A 24167-nucleotide genomic window follows, 5' to 3' on the forward strand; every position below is an offset into this window, starting at 1 on the left:
TTGTTGCACTTTTTTGAAGTTCTCTACAAATTGTTAAACTTGCGTGTATATGGGGTTTGTCTGAGAATGAACTAGATTTTAATTGAAAATTCTTAAAAATAAATAAATAAACATAAGTGGCACACAATATAACTTTGAAATGGCGTGCTATAGATATGACCGATACTGTATGTTGGTGCATTTAGTTCACTCATTGAGCCGCTACTACTTACATAAAATGTATAAATTGCCACTGAGCAAAACTACTTGAGAAAAAAATCATTAGTTTAATAGCACGAGTGCAACACCGTACCAGTGACAGAAGTAAAACTTCTTAAAAAAGCACAGGTGTGCGCCCCACACCCGGTAGAAATCTCAACAACAATTAAACTACGAGGCAATCAGACGAATACACTTGCTTAGTGTATCCAAAGTTGGTACCAAGTTGATACGTTTTTATTATTTCTCATATATTTTTTTAAATTTTTTCGAATACAAACGATATGACCATTCTTTTTCGCTTTATTCCGTATTCGAAAAATTATATGTTTCAATGGACACATCGATTTGAATACATAATTTAGATTTAGGTAACATTTTTAGCAATTTATTTGAGAAAAATAAAACATTTAGATTATTGTTTGTATTTTGGTCGATTTTAAATTTGCTACCCCAAAATAATTGAGGTAAAATTTTCGAGTGACGAAAGCAGAACTAGAAACACAAAATTTATGATATCGATTTCGTGACGAGAATTAAACGAGAATGTAGTAAGTTGCTTTATACGGTAGACAAACGGGCTCGATTATTTGCATAACCAGCCTTAATTTGCTCTAACTCATGCATTTTCCCCTTTAAAATGAGCATAAGCAGCCAAACAGATGCACGAAATTTTTGGGAATTAACACGGATCCGGGGAATTCGATGACAACACTGGTAAAAACGGCCAGTTGTTGTCTTTTGTACAAGTAGCCGAGTGGTGAGAGTTGCGAGCTACAAGCCTGTAGCTGCCAGGTTCGATACTCGGTTGGAGCGATTGCGAAAAATTTTTTGTTTTTATTATTTATTTTATTATTTATTTTATTTTTTTTATATTTTTTTTTATTTATATATTTAATTTTACTTTATTTTATTTTCATTTGCCTTTTTTTATATCACATTTCTTATTTTACTATTAGTTAGTTTTAATTTTTAGAGATGAATTTTGTTAAAAATTCAACAACAACTAACTGAAAGTAACGTAAAAAATATATAGAACTTATAAAAAAAGAATGAAAAAGAAATAAAAAAAGTATCCTGACCGTGGGACTCGAGCCCACGACCTTGCGGCTGGTTTATTCGCATTACTGCCGTCTGTAAGGGTAAAATTTTAATTTGCATTTATGCTTATTAATTCAAATTAATTTTCTCCGTCTGTCTACCATATTAAACTTTATAAAACGAAGGTGCATAATCTGTGTCTTAAACATATCCCAATTTACTCTAACAGAAGATATATGTAAGCTACCATGGTACAATGTAGAGCTTAAACGACTAAAAAATCGCTGCAATAGTTTTTATAAAAAAATTGAAGTCATCCAAGAATATACTTTATCATGACATGTACAAATCTTGTCTGTCTGATTTTAAGACTCTTGATCAGTCCCTGCGTAAAAGCTACGTTAGTAATTTCGAAAAGAATATAAAGACCAATCCCAAAGGTGGCTGGTCTTTTATTGAATCAAAAAAAAAAAGAAATCCATGTTCGATGTTTCATAAAAAAAGAATGCGTATAATGCCCATGATACGTCGAATCTTTTTGCAGACTTTTTTGGCGACAATTTTGTATCCGAGACTTACACAGTTGACGTTGTTAGCATCGATGTTTCCAAATCATGTCAGTCGTTCGGTTTCCTGTCATTAACAGAAGGGGATGTTTCAAAGGGCATCTTAAACCTTAAGGCCTCGACGCAAATAGATGCGGATGGGCTATATCCTATTCTTTTCAAAAATTGTGAGGCTCTTATTAGACCTTTGACAATAATTTTTAACTTATCCATCTCTTCGGGAACATTCATTAGTGATTAGAAAAAAACATATATTACTCCGATTCTCAAAAGTGGAAACAAAAATTAAGTCTCGAATTATAGACCAATAAAAAAATTAACAACAGTTGCCAAACTTTTTGAAAGTATTGTTAAGGATAAAATGTGGCACGCTGTCCAGAATGTTATTTGCCCGAACCAGCACGGTTTTGTCAAAGGAAGATCTACCGTCTCAAATCCCACTATCTTTACCGAAGTTTGCCTTGCGAGTTTCGAGGCTGGGTACCAAGTCGATACTGTATATACCGGCCTTACCAAGGCATTTGACAAGGTCTCACATAAAATTTTGATCGCTAAACTAGCTTGTCTGGGTTTCCATTCAAAGTTTCTTGATTGGATTAGCTCTTATTTATACAATAGGCACTGCGCTGTAGCACTGGAAAATACGTTTTCCCGTTACTGCCATGCAAGCTCTGGAGTCTCCCAAGGTAGTATTCTTGGCCCTCCTTCTGTTTATCATTTTCATTAATGATATGAGCTCCTGTTCCTTACTCTCGAAATTTCTAATGTATGCAGATGATCTCAAAGTTTATTCTGTTATAAAAAATGCTGAATATGCCTTTTCCCTTCCATCTGATCTTAACAGGGTAACGTCTTGGTGTGAGAGAAACTGTCTTAGTGTGAATATTAATAAGTGTTATCACATGGTTTATTCCAGAAAGCTTAATACAATTAATAACTCATATACTATATCTCGTTGTCTTCTTAAATCAAAGATTTGGGAATTCACTTCGACTCGAAGTAGACTTTTAATAGCCATATTGATTTCATTATATCTAACTCCTATTCATTGTTAGCCTTTGTTCGCCGTAATAGTTCTAACTTTACAGATCCATTAACATTAAAAACCCTATACATAACTTTTGTAAGGTCTCGCCTTGAGTATGCTGCAAATATTTGGCGACGTTTTCATATTGGGCTCATAAATAGAATTGAGCGTGTGCAAAAGACTTTTATTAGGTTTGCATCAAGATCTCTAAATTTTACTGAACTTTTACCTTCATACTACCCACGCTGTTTGTTTATAAATTTAAACTCACTTGAAGATAGGAGAAAGTTATTATCTTGCTCGTTTGTCTTTAACGTGCTTACTGGGATTGTTGAATGCCCTGATATCATACGGAGAATTCCTCTCAATGTTCCGCGAAGAAATTTGCGGCACATGTACCTTTTTTATTTGCATTCCTCCAAGTTAATGTATGCTATGAACACACGGATTTGTCTGGCCCTTAGGGAGATTAATAAACTCAATCATATCGAGGATATTGATATATCGCTTCCCGGAGTGTTGTTAAAAAAGTTAATCTTAAAACTACTCTAATTTTATAATGTCACCTATGTATTAGCTATGCTTTTTTAGATAGAATTAAGAATGTTGTTTTCATTGACCGAAATAAATAAATAAATAAAAATAAATAAAATAATCAGTTCCACTAAATATGCCTATATTTTAATTTTTTTAAATAAATTGGTATAAATGAAACAAATTTAAATGACATTTCTCTACTGCTTCGTTTTTAAAAGAAAAAATTGTGTTCAATATTTTCTTGTTCGTAGCTTCTAAATCTTTAAAGCTAAACCATTTAATCTTTGTTCCCCAGTTTTACTTTGTAATTATGATTTCTGCTTAAATACGAGCGTTCACTGGAAGCTAGTGGGCTATGCTCCGTAGGTACATTGAAAAAATACCTGTAAAGAAATATTATAAACCGTATAAACTAATAATTGTGTAACCTTAAATCAACTGTCAAAATTTTTATGGAAACTCGTTTACACATTTCCGATAAATTTCTCCAACGATTTCCGCTGAATAATCTTGATAAACTGAAGCCAAGGCAACTCTGTCGCAAGTGTAAACGAAAAGAGAGTATGGGACGTTCATGTATCAGAGCTTTTAAATTAATAATATCTGCTTGATAAAGTTATCGGTTTAGACGAATACCCCTAATATAAGTTTAAATATTGGCATGCCATTTAAATTTGAAATGTAAAAAATTACCTTACCTGACACATTTAAACACAGGATTATTGAAATTTCAAATTACGTTTTATCGAAGGTAAAAATTTAAAAGTAGCATCCGGTTCCCACGGATTTTCAAGGAGTTTATAATTATCGTTATCGCTTAGTTTATCGCGACAAAAGTTTAACATTATTAAGCGGAACCTGTTAGAACGTGAATATGTCATTAGGTCGCAGGGAATGTGCAACTTGATTTTCGGGACACAACGGGGTGTGAAATTACCAGCATCTTGAAAACAGTGGTGGTCAAAAATTCTTTAAACTTAGAGAAGGGACCATTTTTGGGCCTTAACCAAAGTAGTATTCATACATGGTAGTAAAATTCCAATAGGGTTTTTATCTATCTCATAGGTATATACTGGGAACTGTGCAACTCGGTGACTCAAGCAGGGACCACACGATTTGCATATTTGTACATTTTGGCAGTCGCAGAGTGGTGCTGTCTAGAAATAATGAGTTCAGCTCAATAATAACTTTCCAAACAACACCACACTGTAACTATGAAAATGTAAAAATGTACAAATCGTGTGATCCCTGCTTTACTCTAACATCAGGTGCACTAAGGTCCTCAGCGTCGTAGCGTCTTAATTTTTTCGCTAGTTGATACTCGTCAGGTGAATTTTCGTCTGTTCCTGTAGTTTGTGCGAATTCGGCAGCCGAATGGGCAGAATTTTTCGGTTTTTGTTTTGGTGATTCACGGACATTGAAAATATGGTTTCTGTTCCAATTAGGTAATTTAATTTTATCTCAGAATATGGATCAGTAACACCGCGTTCACGTTGAAACTCTAAATGATATTGAACAAGCAAAATGTTGAAAGAAGCAATTTGAGTTCAATTATTTTTACCCTTTCGAAATCTTCGAAAATCTTAAAATTCAAATAAAAGATATGTGTGTAGTATATATACGGTGACCATTCGTACCGATTTTGGCGGGACAGTACCGATTTTGTGAAACTTGTCCCGCTGAATATTTTTTAAAAGTCGGGACGTATAAGTGTCCCGATTTTTGATATTTGTACAAATTAAATCCCGATTTTCAGTGTTTTCTTTATTAATTTAACAAAAGTCCCTGTACTTAGACCCAAAAACAATTTTTCGTACAAACGTGGCAACACCTTCGTTATCACAAAAAACATAAAATATAGGGGAGACACAAATAGCCAGCATCCATATTTTCTATGATCTTTGGTTATGTTTTACTCTGTCAAACTGGTACTCTCGTTATATTGTAGTCATCATTATTGTAAACAAATTGTAAGGGTTTTATAACTATTTGGTAAGCTTTTTTTTTTAAATGAAACGATTCTAATGCCCATGTTATCTTGAATTTTTGGTAAATTTTTTTGGGGAAGACATTGCTCATTTTCTCTGTGCATAAAAATTGGCGAACGCACTTTGTGTGTAAGAAAATGCGCGAACAAAAAATTGCCAAAAATCAACGGTAAGTCCATGCTACTTCGAACTTGCACTTTATTATACTAAAACTTAATGTATTACAAAACTGCAACATCAAAAAAAAATCTAAAAAATCTGATTAAAAAGTTTAAAATTTTGATCATCATTTGTTTAAATTAGACGAATTTTTGTAAATGTTCTACAAAGTGTTGATTGCATGTTTAGTAATATATATTTTCATAAAAAAATTAAAATTTTTTTAAACAAAGAAAAGTTGCCAAAACTTACTAAAATGTCTTTTCCCTATTTGCATTCTTGCCACCATATATTTTGTTTGTACCTATATATTTTTGCGATAATTTTTTGAAGTTGTTTTCTCTTTGTTTTGTTTTAAATAAAATTGTATTGAAAGATGTTATATTTTTTTATTCTAAAAACAAAATCGTATGTTCGGGTTCGATACTTTTCAAATGTCCCAATTTTTGACCATAGAAATCTGGTCACCGTAATATATATGTAGTACTTTCAGGGATTATGTTACGAGAACGCCTGAGATTTTCGCAGCGATGTTCTGAATGTTAAAATGATGTGTTTGTTGGACACACCCTGCAAAAATCGCGACTACTCCATGCATGCGTGTAAAGAGTACTCCCTAAGGACCAAAGAGTACTCCAAAATTAACCACAATTCATATAAAAAATATGGTCCAATTAACATTGCGATGTCCTAGGGCAGGACCATATACTCCATCCCTGCATTACATCAGAGTAGCACAAAACTACTCCAACATATTAACAATGGGCATTGTTGTTATATTTTTTCGTTTGTACACGCTTTTGTTCTTCACTTCTCAAATGCTTTTTCGAAATTAATAAAAACCAAGACAAAAATTAAAAATTACATGTTGCCTCTGACGGTATTCGAACCCGAACATGCTGGGAGCTAAGAACTAACAGCGAGCATCTCTACACGTTCAGCTACAGCCAGACATGCAAATGTGCTTTCAAATGCTCAACTTCAATCACGTTTCGTTAAAACACGAGCAGTGATCGGATAACAAACAATAAGCTGGCGCAGAGACACGAGTTGGTCCGCTACAGCATGACAGAGGAACACTTTTGTAAGTACTCCAATTTACCACAAATAGACTACATGGTCCAACGATTTTTGCAGGGCAGCCTTGTATTCATTCACTTTGTTTTGTTCTCTATATGCAGATTTTTGCAAATATTTGAAAATTTAGACACACTTTAATCAGTAGTGCCTTGGTTAACGCAACTAGCCAAATGAAAAGAAAATTTTCTTTAAATTTTCCGCAGGCATTTGGGGGATGTGCTTGGAACCCCCAAAACCTCTACCTGCGTTCGCCCCTGGTTAGGGGGTATACGTTATTACCATATTATAGGTTATTACGATAAAATTTCAGCAGCGGGTTTTAGAGTTATGGAGAGCCAAAACTCGAAGCAATGAGATGAGGAAATTACAATTCTGGGAAGTTTTAAACTGTGCCAAGTCAATTATACTAAGCGAATAGCTCACATTGTGCGCGAATGGCTGCTCCATAATTGGCCAAAACTGATTTATACTTCTCCGCAATCTCTTGGTGATAATTTATGGAACGAGATGGAACGCAGTGTTCTAAAGAAGCCAAAACTTCTCGAAGGGAGCTAAACGAAAGGTTGCAGGAAGAATGGCCAGAAATCTGGCAAGGCTATACCAAAACGTCTAGTTGATGTTATTTAAGCCCCGGGGTGTTGGTATTAAATATTAAGATTTATGCATTAATTTGTAACTTTTTGGCTAAATTATTAAGAAACCCGAATATTTATGTTGTGTGAAATCCTGACTGTTTGGCGGTTTTTGTTTCATTTCGACCTTTAATCATATAATTTTAGCAGGAAATTACCGTACGACATAAACTATAATGTGAAAGAAGTGCAATTTTTCTTGCAGAGATTTAGTACAAAAGGGGATAATAGAAAACCGAATACTAAAGCTACTCACTATGTATGTATTTACGTTAGGGCGGGTCAATTTCTATGGATCGATTTTTTTCGACATCGTTCCTAGCATATCCGGATTCATCATAAAATTCTAAGAAAAAAATTGCTCCAGACCATAGCTCTAAAGTCAATTTCGAGCCTGCCCATTTTTAAAAGAAGATATCTTCTTATATATAAAAATGAATTGCTGTCCGTTAGTCTCGCTAAGACTCGAAAACGGCTCGACCGATTTGAATAATTTTTTTATTTTTTTTTTTTTTTTTTTTTATAATATCCGGGTGGTTAAAACCAGAAAAAAATAGAGAGTTGCCACCTGTTAAAAAATTTCAGTATAAGTAAATTAATGACATAAATTAGATATCACAATATGGGTGTCAAAAGAAAAAGGTTATGAAGACTTACAGGCGAAAATATTTTTGAGGGGAGTTGCCACCTGTTTCAAAATTTAATTAAATTAAATTGGTAAGATAAATTAAATTTTGCAATATGAGTATCAAATTAAAAAGGTTTAAGAAGGCTTACTACTGAAAATATTTTTGAGTCGGATTGCCACCAATTTCGAAAATATAATTCGATTAAGTTAATAAGAAAAAGTATGTATTATAATATAGGTGTCAAACGAAAAGTATTTGAAACATTATTGATTAAGAAACATTTTCTATAGGCCTGCCACCTACCTGAGCGGTATAAACTAAAAGCCATACTCGCAAATAAATATTATTCAAAGCTTTTGAGGCTCGCATCAATGTGGAATACTCTAACTCCGTCAAGTTAGTGTTTATTGATGGCAAACAAAGTACTATCATGTTTGGCAATGATATCACCCCATCGAACAATGCACTTACAGGCCTATTCTGCGATGGTAACTCGATAAATAAAGTTTCTGGTAATTTTTAAATCCTATTCTCATTCTGCCCACTGGTAAGCAAGTAACAAAATATTACCCCGTGAAGTATGCAACACCAGAATTTATACAAAACTTCATAGCTGAATTGCTAAATAGATTAAGTTGTTACCAAGGTACTTAGAATTGCGGTTACAAGAAGTGGTGTTATATTTTGGTAACACAATTTTCCGGTGTCAATATGTTCGGTAACAAGCAGAATAGGCCTGTTAACCTCGAGATAAAAAGAGAACCAAAGCCGAAGTATTAGCCGAAGCTGTTTATACAAATGTTCTACAATTGAACTAACAAAAAAAAAATGGCCTACGGCTCTTTTATAGAAGCTGTGGACACTGTAGTAAATTTTAAACAAAAAACAAAACCGACTTCAATTCTCATATACAAATTTAAGAGTACCGTTATTTTCTTCATGGCCCTATTATCGGATCTCACTCAATTAGTAGCAGACTGAGGAACCACCTTTCCTTTAAAAAAGAATTATAGAAAACGGGTAACGTAGTCCAAAGTTATGCGGTAACATACATAAAAAAATATTCCGACGAATTGATCAAATATGCAGATTAATATTTAATAAAGTGTTACGGATGTTTTTTTTTTTTTAATACAAACCTGTGCTTGGGAGTTTATTGATACGAAAAATTAATTTCTGATATCTATTTTTTATTTAAAGAACCACAAGATTGCACTACAAAGCAAATTAGATAGATTACATATTTTTTACTATTGTAACAGGAGAAGTTACTGTATGTATTTTTTTATATATACAGTGTCGAACAAAAGTTTAGGCATAGTGAATTTTCGCATTACATATATGCAAAGCTTTTAATTTATTTCCGATAATCTGTATATATAAAAATGGTGTGAAAAATGTATAGTAATTCATCAATTGAGAACGGTTGGGCCGATTTGGCTAATTTTTTTTCAGTTCTTCGTAATTACCAGGAGAAGGTTTTTGCGAAAGAAAATTTTGGGAAAATCCTCCGGTGGACCAGGGACCGATCTATTCGAAAAAATCGTATTTATGGTCTTATTTGCTTAAAATTTGGAACATAGGTAGGTTTTTGCCTATGTTAGCATATAGGATCCTTTTTTCCGGGAAGTGGACCAGGGAGTGATCTATTCGAAAGAATCGTATTTATGGTCCGATTTGCTTAAAATTTGGTACCTAGGTAGCTTTTTGCCTAGATTAGCACATAGGATGCTTTTTTTCCGGGAAGTGGACCATCCGATTTGCTTAAAATTTGGCGCGTAGGTAGGTTTTTGCCGGGTTAGCATATAGGATATTTTTTCCCGGAAGTGGACCAGGGACCGATCTATTCGAAAAAATCGTAGTTATAGTCCGATTTACTTAAAATTTGGTACGTACTTAGCCTTTTGCCTAGATTAGCATATAAGATTCTTTTTTTCAGGGTAGTTTCACTGCTTCTTCTTATCCGCCATGTTAGCTATTTGACAGAAAACGTGTTTCGTATTTTTTGTTGTACCAACTTTTTCAAAAAAAAGTCCAGCTTTTGACGTTGGAAAAATAACACAAAGGAAAGCCAAACATTTAAGTAGAGAATTTGTCTAATATTTTACTATTTAAATAGTAGCTTGAAATATGTACATGAAGATTTATGGAGGTGCGCACACTACACCAACTTAATCGCTCCGACCAATTAGTTGTGGTGCAATAGAAAGACTAGCAAGCCCAACTAAATCGGCGTCCGATAAAATCCGTGGTGTGCGATGGATCTAAAGCATTTTAAACAAGAAATGTTGCAGTCACATTTTCGTTTTTAGGATTTTTATGAATGTGATTAGCAGTGGCAAGAATGTTTGTATTAAATACGTATATCTATATATATAAAAATGGTGTGAAAGATGTATAGTAATTCATCAATTGAGAACGGTTGGGCCGATTTGGCTAACAAAATTTTTTTTAGTTGTTCTTAATTGCCAGGAGAAGGTTTTTACTAAAGAAAATTTTGGGAAAACTCTCCGGGAAAGTCGGAAAATTGAAAAAATCGAAAATTGGTTTTTTTGTATGGAATTTTGTGTGGAATTCTTTCGTGATGACATTCGAATGGAAAAATAGAAAATTCCAAGTGGAAAGCTCGGAAAAATCCGGAAGAAGGCGAAAAATTTTAATATTTTTCGACGAAAGCGTGGAAAATTTCAGATAATTGTGAAATTCATTGGGAGCATGAATCAATTGGGAACAATTTTCTCCTATGTTTCATAACCAATTCGAATGGGTGCTGCTTTTTTGGAAAGGTGTTAAGAGTTTAAATTTTTCCGATAGGTGGCGGAGGGGTCGAGCTACGTTAAAAAAATGTATTTGGTACGTTGGTAGCCTTTTGCCTAGATTAGGATATAGGATCTATTTTTTCCGTTAAGTGGGCCAGGGACCGATCTATTCGAAAAAGTCTTATTTATGGTCCGATTTGCTTGAAATTTGGCACGCAGGTAGCTTTTTGACTGGGCTAACATATAGGATATTTTTTGTGATAGGTGGACCAGATACCGATCTATTCAAAAAAATCGTATTTATGGTCCGATTTGCTTGAAATTCGATACCCGTATTATCGATATGCGTAGAATAGAATCGAGTCATTGGTTTACAGTCCGAAAGGTGTTTGGAGTCGGCGCAAACATGCGGGTATTGGCTATATAACAATACTCATTACACAGGTGAACAAAAATGGGAAAAAATTTGATGCAACAAATGTTAACGCTATTTATGCCGAATTTTTGTGTGCTGATTACGAATCCGTAAGCATAAGGTTTCCCTCAGCTCCAGATTTTAAGAAAAACGAGGCCAAAGTGTCAAAAAATCGCGTTTTTTCAATATTTGAGAAGCTCTAGCAAAGAAACAAAAAGCAATGGAACCTTTCACTTAGACCTAAATTTGTTTATTTGTTTAATTATCTACCGGACACTCTCCTCACAGATAAAGGGGAAAAAAATAAAATAACACGTTATACAAAAATAGTCATAATATTTATACATAAGCTAGAACTCTCGAACACTATCCTTGCAAATTCCTGCACCTTTGCTTGAGGGTCACTTATAGTCATTTGTTGAACAGAAATAACTGATTTTGGGAAGTTTGAGTACCTACCGCAATTAAGCAAAAGGTGATAGAACCTTCCACTTAGGCTTAAATTAAGCCTTAGACTTCTGACTTCAATCCCTGAAAATACCATTCTTATACCTTGACCCCAAGGTCACCTATAGTCATTTATTGAACAGCTAACACTGATTTTTACACCATTTTTTCAATTGCATAATTTTCCAGTATTTTTTTATATTTGGACGGTAAAAAGTAAATGAGTACAGGTTACCATCAGGGCAAGGTGCAGGAATAGTACTTTCAGGGATAGTAGTCTGTAGTTCTAGCTTTAATTTAAGCCTAAGTGGAAGGTTCTATAACCTTTTGTTTCATTACTAAAACTTCTCAAATCTGGAGCTGATGAAAACTTTATACTTACGGATTCATAACCAGCACAAAAAAGCCTATCAAACACAGCTTCAACATTTGCCGCATCAAAATCGGTGTTGCTCTATGTTACCTACACTAATTATATAAAGAGAAGCTCCTTCTTTTTATAAGAGGTGATCTCGCGAACGCCTGTACTGATTTTCTTAAATTTTGGACACCTACTGCAGACTTTCGATATATTAAGGGAGCGTGACATCACGCATACATATCGAATTTTTCATACCCTATATCTCTGAAAGTATTTGCGGTAGTGTCCTGGAAATTGGTATAGAGATTTTGGGGCTACTGGAAAAGGGACGTGGCGCTTTCCGAACATATTGAAACTTTTACCTATCTGTATATATACACCCAAAATACAGTGTTTTTTTCATAATACATTTTTTCGTTATTTTTTTTTTTTATAGTTCAATTTACATCAAATGGCACCAAATTGAGTATGCAGTTTTGTAGTTCACCCAGTTTTAGTATCATAAAGTGCAAATTTTAAATGGCTATAAGTTACCGTTGATTTCCGTTAAATCAGAAATCAGAACCATTGCGGTCCTTGCTTTACGGTGACTAAACAGAATATGGACCAATGATACTCACCAGTTTAGAAATTGCCACCAAATATACTTTACAGATTCAAGGACGATTCACTATCGCGCCGCAAGGACTTCTTCCCGGTATAACGCTTTGAACGTGAACGTTGGACCAAATGTTTCAATAAAAAAATTAATTTTGGGCGGGACGAAGTTCGCAGGGTCTGCTAGTTTTCTATAAAAACATAGTTCATACTACACCAAAACACATAAAAATCAAATGTTTTCTTTATTAAGTTTACCCAGTTACCCATTTTAAACTGCTACCTGTAGTGTATCAGCGGTTCAAACTTGTTAAATTTTTATTTAAAATTTTCAGTAAGGAATAAGCGAGTGAATGAAAAATATATAACAGTAAGAACGGCTCATATATATGTATATGAAAGAATACATACATGCGACGACTCTAGCCATTGTGTGTGACTCCTTTAAAGTATAGTTATATTTTTCCTATTGTATTAAAAAAATAACGTTCGTAACACTTTAGTAAATATTAATCCGCATAATCCGGAGGATGGTTCCGTGCGCAGAAGTGGAAAACTTTTGACTGCCATTCACCTGGGGGTGGCCAGAAGCGATTCTTGTGCGTACGGTTCAAATCGCAGCTCACAACGTCCGGATATTTATATCCACGTATCCTCTGGGTAGCAACCAAAGACCCGTTTGGGAGCGAGCTAAAGTGAGAAGGCGTAAAACTTCGCGTGCGCTGGGTTTGGGTCCCGCCACGTTAAAACCCCGCCCAATGAAAATAAAAAAACAGCCTCGGATGAGACCCCCTTTTTCTGATGACGACCACGGCAAACGTATAAAGGACTATGATTTAAGGGTATGCACCTGGAATATCCGGACCCTTAATGGGGAAGGTGCCTCTGCCCCGCTGGTTGATGTCCTCGGAAAGACAAAGCTGAAATCACCACCATCCAAGAAATGCGATGGACGGGGCAAGGAAAAGTAAGCGCGAAGCCTTGCGACGTCTACTACAGTTGCCACGTAAAGGAGCGCAAATTCCGTGTTGGATTCGTGGTATGAGAGAGACTCCATCGCCGAGTACTGGCGTTCACCCCGGTTGACGAACGTCTAGCCACAATCCGCATCAAAGCTAGATTCTTCAACATCTCGCTCATCCATCCCATGCCCCGACGGAAGAGGAGGATGAGGCGTCCAAGGATCTCTTCTATGAGCGCTTGAAACGTATATATGAGCGCTGCCCCCGACACGATGTCAAAATCGTGCTTGGCGATTTTAATGCCAAGGTGAGCAAGGAAGGGATCTTTGGCGCCACTGTCGGAAAATTCAGCCTCCACGACGAAACGTCCGATAACGGACTGAGGCTGATCGACTTCGCCGGGGAGCGAAACATGGTAATATGTAGTACTAGGTTCCAGCATAAGAACATCCACCAAGCTACATGGCTGTCTCCAGATCGGAAAACGAGAAACCAAATCGATCATGTTGTGATAGACGGAAGGCATGCACAAGCGTTTTAGACGTGCGTACACTCCGAGGGCCTAACATCGACTCGGACCACTATCTTGTTGTAGCCAAGGTACTCACCCGCCTCTGTACAGAAAAAAATGTGCGCCCAACAATGCAAGGAAAGCTTAACGTCGAAAAGCAGCAATCACAACAGACGGCCAATTTATTCGCCACTCGACTCACACACCTGCTCTCTGAGAGCACTCTTCAACAATCCGACATACGCGAGCAGTGGATCCACATTTCCCGATCATTAAGTACCGCCGCCGAAGAAGTAGCTGGATTTCAGCGAGCCCGAAAGAACAACTGGTACGATGAGGAATGTCAAGAAGCCGCAGAGAAAAAAGATGCCGCCTACAGGGCCACGCTGCGATCGGGCGCAACGCGAGCCATGTGGGACCGTTATAGAGAGGCCGAAATACGTGAGTGCGAAGAGCTTGAGATGCTGGCCGACAGGAAGAACGCCCGAAAATTCTACCCGAAGGTTAGGCGACTTACGGAAGGTTTCATGACCGGGGCGAACTCCTGTAAGAACAATAATGGCGACCTAGTGACCGATGTCCAGAATATACTTAAATTGTGGAGGGAACACTTTTGCAACCTACCGAATGGTAGCAGCGCTGAAAGTAGTGAAGAAGACGAACCCGAGTCCCCAGTCGATGATGATGGAGTAGCTGTCCCACCGCCTGACTGTGACGAGGTACGAATAGCGATTACGCGGCTGAAAAACAACAAAGCTGCTGGAGCTGACGGCCTGCCAGCCGAGCTATTCAAGTACGGCGGCGAGGAGCTGATGAGGTGCATGTATCAGCTCGTATGCAGAATATGGTCAGATAAACGCATGTCCGACGACTGGAATTTAAGTGTGCTCTGCCCAATCCATAAGAAAGGCGACCCCGCTATACGCGCCAACTACCGCGGAATCAGCCTTCTAAGCATAGGTTATAAGGTCTTATCGAGTGTATTGTGCGAAACACTGAAGCCCACCGTCAACGAGCTGATTGGACTTTATCAGTGTGGCTTTAGGCCTGGAACATCCACCATAGATCAGGTATTCAGAATACGCCAAATCTTGGAAAAGACCCGCGAGAACAGGATAGACACACACCATCTATTTGTCGATTTCAAAGCCGCTTTCGACAGCGCGAAGAGAAGTTGCCTTTATGCCACTATGTCTGAATTTGGTATCCCCGCGAAACTAATACGGCTGTGTAAAATGACGTTGAGCAATACCACCAGCTCCGTCAGAATAGCGAAGGGCCTCTCCGAGCCGTTTGATACCAAACGAGGTTTCAAACAAGGGGACTCCCTTTCGTTTGATTTCTTTTAACTGATGTTGGAGAAGATAATAAGAGCCGCAGAACTGAACCGCTCAGGCACAATACTTTACAAGAGCGTACAATTGCTGGCGTATGCTGACGACATCGATATTATCGGTAAAAGCAAGGGCTACGTCTGTTCTGCCTTCTCGGGATTGGATAGAGAAGCAAAGCGAATGGGTCTGGTGGTGAACGAGGACAAAACGAAGTATCTCCTGTCATCACACAAACAGTCAGAGCATACGCGTCTTGGCACCCACGTCACTGTTGACAGTTACAAGTTTGAAAAAGTAGACGACTTCGTTTATTTAGGAACCAGCATTAACACCAATAACAATGTCAGCCTTGAAATACAACGGAGAATAACTCTTGCCAATAAGTGCTACTTTGGGCAGAGTAGGCAATTGAGAAGTAAAGTCCTCTCTCGTCGTACAAAGATCACACTCTATAAGTCACTCATCATGCCTGTGCTGGTGTATGGCCCGGAGGCATGGACAATGAAAGCATCTGATGAGGCGGCTCTTGGAGTTTTCGAGAGAAAGATTCTGCGAAAAATTTTCGGGCCTTTACGCGTTGGTGATGGCGAATATCGCATACGATTTAACGATATAGACATAGTGCAGCGAATTAAAATCCAGCGGCTCCGCTGCCTTGGCCATGTCGTTCGAATGGACAGAAACGCCCCTGCTCTGAAAATATTCAACGCGGGCCGCGATGCTGGTAACAGAGGAAGAGGAAAGCCTCCTTTGCGTTGGAAAGACCAGGTGGAGAAGGACTTGGCTTCACTTGGCATTTCCAATTGGCGTCAGTTAGCACAGAAGAGAAATGACTGGCGCGCTGTTTTGGACCCGGCCAAAATCGCTTAGGCGGTTACAGCGCCAATAAAGAAGAAGAAGAAGATATTAACTTATTATTTATTAAAGACTAGAAGATGACCCGGCGAATTTCATATCATCTGCAATTTATTTGAATTTCACTTTGATCAATTATAACAAATCTTCAAAATGCAATTCAATGAGATCACTAATACTGCCTGCTGTTATAGCTGATAAAAGATTCCACAACTATGAGATGTGCCACGCCCCCTTCTACAAACTCATTTATATACATAAATATAGTAGAGAATTTGCTTTGAAGCGCCATCTTGCGGTTTTTTTTTAAATAAAAAGTAGATATCAATGAATTTTTCATATCACATTACTCTGGAGCACAAGTTTTTATTAAAAAAAAAATCGTAACACTTTAGTAGATATTAATCTGATTATTGACTTAGTATTAATTAAAGATATTTTCTTTTAAAATTGCGCAGGCTCGAAATTGATTTTAGAGCTATGGTATAAAGGACTTTTTTTCTTAGAATTCTGTGTAGAATCCGAATCTGCTAGGAACGATGTCGAAAAAAAATGTACCCGCCCTAATTTACGTATTTTTGAAGTTCTTGATTGAATATTAACTTCTTACCTAATAGCAAATTGAGATGCCAAATCGTCCAACGCCGAGTTCAGATTCTGCTGCAATTCCTTCAGAATATTCGCGGCGTCTTCCTCTAATTTATCACCTCCCATTGATTCAAACATTTTCTCCAATTGCACTCTCAGTTGTTGTATATTGTTCATAAGTATGCACGCCTATTGAGATTAGTGAAAGGAATATGGTGAAATTTATCTAAACATTACACTCGATGCAAGCTGCCAGTATACTACATACAATTCTCTCATCTTTCATGTGCTCCGGAAATTCCCTCTTGACGATATCCGCGTATGCGATCAGAACTTTTACGATTGTTTTGGCAAAACGTCTCATGTAACGCTTCCAGATTTCTGGATCCGGACACTCGAGTTTGCTAACAACATCGAAACACTGCGTCAATTGCGTAAATACATCAACAACGGAGTTTGAAAATAAGGCATGTTCACTGCTCTTTTGGAACTGTGGATAAAATGTTATGCGTCGATATAAAGGCATACATGCTAAGATCTTGCTTATACTAACCCCATCCTTCTTATCACGGTTGAATGCGCCATGTAGATATTCTAAAGATACATCGTCATTCTCGTTTAACCATTGCATGACGAATGGCTCAAACCAGGCGGGATATTCGGGAACAGCTCCCTTATACGGAGGCACCTCCTTTACATAATTACTGTAAAGCCATTTCACGCGAAAATGCAGATTCATATAAGCCGAAGATTTGCAAAGACGATGCTGCTCATGCTCTTCTAACGCGTACTTCATATCGACCGCGAATAGACTCCACATCGTCGCAGCTGACAGCTAATGAGCAAACGATTAGTACGTTTAATAGTCTGGTAGAGCAATCATTTCAAGTGTAATTGTTAACAAGCCCGACCTTAAAGTTAACTCATACATAAATTTTACTACATCTACGCCTAATCGTTGAAAAAGAATGTAATAAATTGATTGCACAGGAAATATTGTGTGTTTGGGCCAGAGGCTCGATTCTTCGGAAAGACATATAATGCTTTTGGGAGTATAATTTACTTAACATCGGATCTCAGAACTTAAGCTTTAATACATTTTATATTTAGTTTTATAACTAGATTTATTTTACTATAATTTGCGTACCTGCCCGATATTCAATTCCTGTGGGAATTGATTCAAAACAGTGCCATAGCTATTTTTATCCTCGTCGATGACAGACACGATCAACGCGATCAACTTATGCCAAAAATCAACATTATCCAATTTTGGACCGTGGTCGTCAGAGTCACGTTTTGCTTCGTTTGGATCCACCTTTATGCGACACAGAATTTTGGCAATTTAACACAATAGCTTGCGATCGAAAACAACATTACCTGAAATTCCCTATTATACAGTTCATAACAATTCTCGAAGAGGAATTGATAGGTGGATCTAAGGCAAGCTTTTACGCAATCTTTGACCACTGTACTCGCTCGTGGCGGACTAGATAGTTCTTGGACCTGCAGCACAGAATGTAGAAGGTATTTTTTGTATGTTAATGGACCGCCCAAAAATATGCGGTTACCTTCATGCGAAAAAATGTGATACTGGTCAGTAAATCCACCGTTGACTTAAGATCCATTAGTTTCTCCTGACTAGACGCCGGGAAATTATTACGATACATGGAGAGGTCGATGCGAAGCGAATTGTGTAATTGGTCCAATAATTTCACAAATTTCTCTTTCTATGAAAAGAGTAAAGAAATTAGTTTACTACAGTCATAAACTAATGGGTGTATCTACTATCTATAGGTTTCGCCTGGAGATATCCAAACTTACTCCAAAATTACTTGCAGCAAAACGATCACTCGCGGATACGGCCGATGACGCTGTCGTGTGCGCGTAGTAGGCATTAATATTTGCTAGTAATGTGCTCATCACGGCAGGAACTCCAGGGCATAAATACTTAGTGGATAGACAGTGGAAGTGGGTCATGGCCTGGTAGATGTTTTCAATTCCATAGCGCATCGCGAATTCGTCAGCGATCTCCTCCGGAATTTCATCAAAATATAGTTTCCAAGCATCGTCACCTTTTTGTTGAGGCAGTTTAACCTAGAGCACAGCAAAAGGTGTAGTGAGCTCGTAGGTCATAATTTTTTCATTAAAATAAATTATGAATTGTTCCCACAGGCCGGTGAGAGAGACACAAAAGTATAGGAATCAGTGTGCAAACCTCTACCACATATGTGGTAGATCTACCACATATTTTTAAAAATTTGGGTTTCTACCACACTACCACACAAAGGTTAAAATCTACCACATATTTGGTTAGAAAATTTGTGTAAAATTTTCACATAACTCTTAACTTGCAATTCAATTATAATTAAAAAATATAAAAATTAATCAATACCTTTTTGAAAATGTATATGTATCATGAATTTGGCTTTAAATATATCTGTGCTTAAACTCTTTAAGATTCCAAAAATCCGCTTAATTCTATTTGCTAAAGTATTATGCAATGGAAAAGAGTTATGTATGTATTTGTTCCGCTTTATAGTTTAATTATACACACGCAAAAATAAAAGTTTATTAAAGGATCGTACATTTTGTCAACTTAATAAAATTAGTTGCTAGTAGGAGCTGTAGACATTTTAAGTCGGGCTAAACACGCCCAAATACTTAATTCTTAATTACAAACTTTGTGTATACACTAGGGTGGTCCAAAATGCATGTGAAAAAGTAAAGTCGGAATTCGATCGAAAAATTTTGACTTCCAACAATTCTATACCATTTCTAGGAAAAAAGTAATTTTTCCCATATAAAAATACATGGCAAACTTTGAGCGCTGTGAGCGACCTCTAAATATTTATTGATTTCAAAATAAAAAATAGGAGTATACTTTTTTTTCGATATAGAACAATCCTAGGGGGTGAGAGCATTACAATTCCGACTTTACTGTTTTTGGACCACCCTATTATACACCCATTAAAAATATAAATTAGAAAATCTACCGCATCTTGCTCAAATCTACCACATTTTTTTGCTGATTCTACCACACTAAAATAAAAAGGGGTTTGCACACTGATAGGAATGCAAACAAATTGTGTTCGGAATTGTTTAACTTTTATTCCCTGAAAGAGATCTTGAAGGTCATAGTAAATTTAGAGCCTAATATGACGATATAATATAGTAGTTACCTTAATTCACAAAGGCCAAAACCAACAATTTTTTTATTTTACAGAAGAAGCAAAAAACATTATAAAAAGAGCATAAAAAGGTAGGGCTTTTTAAAAAATGGCATGTAGTTCCGTTGTTCGTGTATGTATTGTTCTTGGATGTATTTTAATACATCCTTCCAAAATCTGTGAAAAACACAGTTTCGAAAAAAGTTTTGGTAATGGCCTTTGTGAATTAAGCGAACGATATTTATGTATATGTGGAGTGCAATGGGGTATAGTCGTTGTGCTGGGTATGCAGTTACAGTTGCACGGTTATACTTAATCCCGACTCTTGCGTCCTCCTTCGCGCACTCTAGGCAACGTGGGCAACCCATGCCATCCATCCATAGTTTCTGCTTGTAAATGTTTCATGAACCACAGCCGCTTAAATGTATTCATAATTAAAAAAAAAGTTCCATCTGTAGCGACTTCTTCGGTTCAGTGATCATTGAAGTGCCCGGCCTAGGGACGGGTATTTGAGGGTTGAAGTTCGATTTTTCCGAATATTGAACATTGCCCAACCATTAGATTATTCGATTCGAAATTTGGTGGTGCAAATTCGATTGAATTCGGATCTTTTCGAATTTTCAACATTTTTTACTGAAAATTTAAAAGTTTGTTGGTAAGAATCATGATACAAATATTTAAAGGTAGTTCCACTTCTTATTTTTCATTACTCCCATTTACGTCAACTGTGATTGGGACGTTTTCTTTCAAATTGAAGCTACTATATTCTTTGAAAAAAAAGTGTTTTTTTACTTCAGAAATAAAAATTTCAAGAATTGTTTAAAAAAATATGTTTTGGGTATCATTTTATAACGAGCTTTTACAGCCAATTTCACGAAAGCAATTTAAGTGAAAAATGATTTTAATTTTTTGAATTTTATATGGAAATTGAAAGAAAAAAATCATTTTCCATTTAAATTTAAAAAAAAAAAATATATATATATATATATATATAAAACGGAAGGCAAGTAAAATACTCGTTTTTCATTGTGTAATGCACATAGAGAATCTACTTGTTGAGGAGAAGCTCGACCAAAGACTAACATACATATGGGCATTTCCTGGGTTACGGACGCGACATTCGCACGCGTAACTAAGCTTAAAATAGGAAGGAAACTGAAAGATCGTATGTATATCACAAATGTTACAAGGCACTGGGAAGGTGCTATATACAACAAAAATTTTTGGAAGTATAAACAGCTAAGTGCAAGGATACAAGCAAATAAAAAAGGTTTTGACGCGATAAAAATTGAAGTTTTTTGGGATATGCCCATATGTGGAAGCGCCAATATTACATATTATTCCTAAGGAAAATGTGGTGCCACACATAGTGATGCCAAATTTAATCAGTAAAAAGAAAGTTGCAGAGGTGCTTTTTAAAAAAGGTGCAAAGACGAAACTCGATTTTTTTTCTAGAAAAATTCGATGTTATCTGAATTTTAGCCCCAAAATTCGATTAAAATTCGAATATCGAAGCTTCGAATATCGAATTTACCCATCCCTAGTCCGGCCGCCGTTTTTGAGCTTGTTTAGTAGCCGAGTTTTTCGAAGTGCATACTTCCACTTGATAGGGCCCTATTTAAATCACTGACTCGGGAAACGACCATAAATTATAGAAACAGTTTTTTCTAATAGCGGTCGCTCCTCAGCAGGAAATAGCCAAAATCCAATGTATTTACTTCTGCCAAGAAAAAGCTTCTCATGGAAAACCATCTGACGTTCGGAGGTGGCGTAAAATTGTATGTACATATGTATGTATGCCGCTTCATTTTGGTTGCAACATCAAGACGCACAACCACAAATTGGAGAATAAAGTTTGGCCAAACATGAAAGGCAAATGGAAGCGGCAAATTTTGTTTGTACATAAGTGTGTGAACAGAAATAGACAAAGTGTCAAACTGAAAATCAACTTTTATCCATGTTTAACATTTTCGTCGAATAGTGATTGACGGGTAGTGTTTTAAAGTCGAATTTGTAAAACGAAGAAAAGCTGTGAATTGAACAAGCAATTTTCCCTCTAACAACAACTGAAAGTTAGAGAACATTGCTAGTTCTAGATCTCGAAAGCAAATAAGATAGTTGGCTTCCATCAAGGTGTATTAAAAAATATATGGTGAACAACTCAGTGCAGCTCTCTTTAAAAGAATATTATTTAAAAAAATATAAACAAACGAACGTTTTTTTTGAAATTAACAGTATATGTATCACATTTTTTGTGAGACCAATATCAAATTCATTCACACTTTGTTAAATACGTTTTGCTTCCATGAAATACATAGAAATTCCTCTCTTTATGGGACAACTGTAGCATAAAGCAAGAGAATCACCTGATTTCTCGTTCTCGGATCTAATTGTGATTTTTCGCTTTCGTCAACTGCCTTGACTTTACTCTCTTATTGAGAGATGAAATTTTTTAAGAGCCGGACCCAATTGGTTTACAATAGACTATTCGGTTTTCGTAAAAAAGTACATCGATCTGCTATGAACAAAAATGAAGTGCGTACTCGCCAACTCAAGATTCCAAAAGAAGCGAAGTTGCTGTATTATTCGATAACAGTAGTTAAAGAGTTTTTGGATACTCACCATTCCTCCATTTTCTTCGCATAAATAGTGAAAAAGATTTTCATGCAGGCATGTGTACTGTACATGGTAGGGTGCGACTTTCTCCTCGCCCTTTATTTCGACCGAGATATGCAGGCGTATAGCTCCAGATACCGCTGATTTGTCCGTACGCTTCTCCAAATTGTACCAAACGTCCATTTCGCCCGACAGTGTGCGTACTTCAATTATGGTTTGACCCAAAAAGTCGTCCGATTCGCGAGTTAGCTTCTGACGCAATTTCGATTTCAAGTCGTTGTCTTCATCCCAAACGCGAACCTTTATCCGGTCCGAAGAATTGTGACATTCGCTAAAAGTTGTTGATCGTTTGTTTCGGAATGGGTTTGTTGGGATGGTATTTGTTCGTTTAAAGTTAAGATGAGTTTGGCGTTGCCGACAATGCATTCAGTGGCGCAATGGATATAGTTTGGTGAAAGTGTGTGTGTTAGAGATTTAACGAAGCATTGAAATGAATGCATGTAGAAGGCGTTCAAATTGGTTTCAATATTTGATCTTATTTAAATAGACGTGGATATACACACACAAACATACATATGTATAATTAAATTTAATTATATTTATATATTTAGTAAAATATTGAAGCTTTAAACACAAAATTTTCTGCAGAAAATATACATACACAAACTTTCTGTATCATATATAACAACAACAAAGTGACGTAGGCGGCGACTTTTCCAAACAAGCGGAAATCGTTACGATTTAAGGTGAAGTTAAATGATTTAAGTAGTATATTATAATTTATTGAACTTTGTTTGCTTTGGCGGCCGCCATAGCCATGCGTACTTTCACCCGGAGGGCTTTGTTTCGATTTCTGGTTCGAGCAACATTGAAAACAAGTTTTTGTTTATAATAGTGGCCGCCGCTTGGCAGACAATGGCAAACTTCCTCAAAAAAAATTCTCATGGAAGTCATTTGCCGTTCGGAGTCGGCTTACAACTGTAGGTCCCAACATCAAGACGCACAACACAAAGAGCAAAAACCTCAGCCATGAATTTAACGAAAATGTGAGAGCTAATTTTTTTTTTTTGAGTAAATTATAAAAATAGAAATAATAATAAATATAGCTCTTCCAAACTTTATAAAGATTTTGACCATGGCAGATACTCGCTGCCACTGAAATCACATTGTATGTCGCGAAATATGTACACTCAGAAAAAACATTCTTTGATGCTAGGAAAAGGTATATTATTCTAAGGCAATATTACCTTGAAATGGCTCCAAAGACATGGCTGCCTTAATATGAGTAAACGGTTTGACTTAGTTTAAGGAAAAACAATTCCTTGGTTTTCAGTACTTTCTTCTTAGGAAAAATTAACTTGCCGTGAAAGGAATAAATATGCCATTTTGCTCGTGGCGCTCAAACTGTCGCAATGGCCGACGGAGCAAAGCTCTGTAGAGCTAGTCGAGAGATGCAAGGTTCGAGTCCCAGAGCAGGAATTTGTTTTTAAATATGTCATTTATTTTTTTAAATTGCATTTGTTATTTTTCTCATTTATTTATTATGGTATTTGAGTATTTAGGTTTTTCCATATGTGAAATTATTTTTGCAATTTGTAATTTATATTTAATTGAAATTGAAATAATGACTTACCTTAATCCAACCGCCTCCAACCGGACTTGAACCTTCGATCTCAGAACCAGAAACAGTAGTCTTCA

At 36.5% G+C, this 24167-nt stretch overlaps 1 protein-coding gene across 10 annotated transcripts in view; it reads right to left on the reverse strand.

The window, feature by feature from the left end:
- The window catches only part of LOC118745736, a 351287-nt gene that overhangs the window by 78173 nt on the left and 248947 nt on the right, over window positions 1–24167 (reverse strand). For 9 of the 10 annotated variants that reach the window (XM_036479370.1, XM_036479368.1, XM_036479369.1 and 6 more), the window contains 8 exons: window positions 22476–22800; window positions 18508–18780; window positions 18255–18413; window positions 18064–18189; window positions 17834–18001; window positions 17240–17521; window positions 16955–17176; window positions 16709–16875 (listed from right to left, as the gene is read on the reverse strand). The exons of the other annotated variant lie outside the window; for it this stretch is intronic. In XM_036479370.1, coding sequence (XP_036335263.1) covers window positions 16709–16875; window positions 16955–17176; window positions 17240–17521; window positions 17834–18001; window positions 18064–18189; window positions 18255–18413; window positions 18508–18780; window positions 22476–22800 — 1722 coding nt within the window. The remainder of the gene's footprint in view (window positions 1–16708; window positions 16876–16954; window positions 17177–17239; window positions 17522–17833; window positions 18002–18063; window positions 18190–18254; window positions 18414–18507; window positions 18781–22475; window positions 22801–24167) is intronic. 10 annotated transcript variants of the gene reach the window in all.

This window comes from Rhagoletis pomonella, unplaced genomic scaffold (assembly GCF_013731165.1).
Source record: "Rhagoletis pomonella isolate Grant_MI unplaced genomic scaffold, Rhpom_1.0 Rhpom_scaffold_00009, whole genome shotgun sequence".
Taxonomy (NCBI): Eukaryota; Metazoa; Arthropoda; class Insecta; order Diptera; family Tephritidae; genus Rhagoletis; species Rhagoletis pomonella.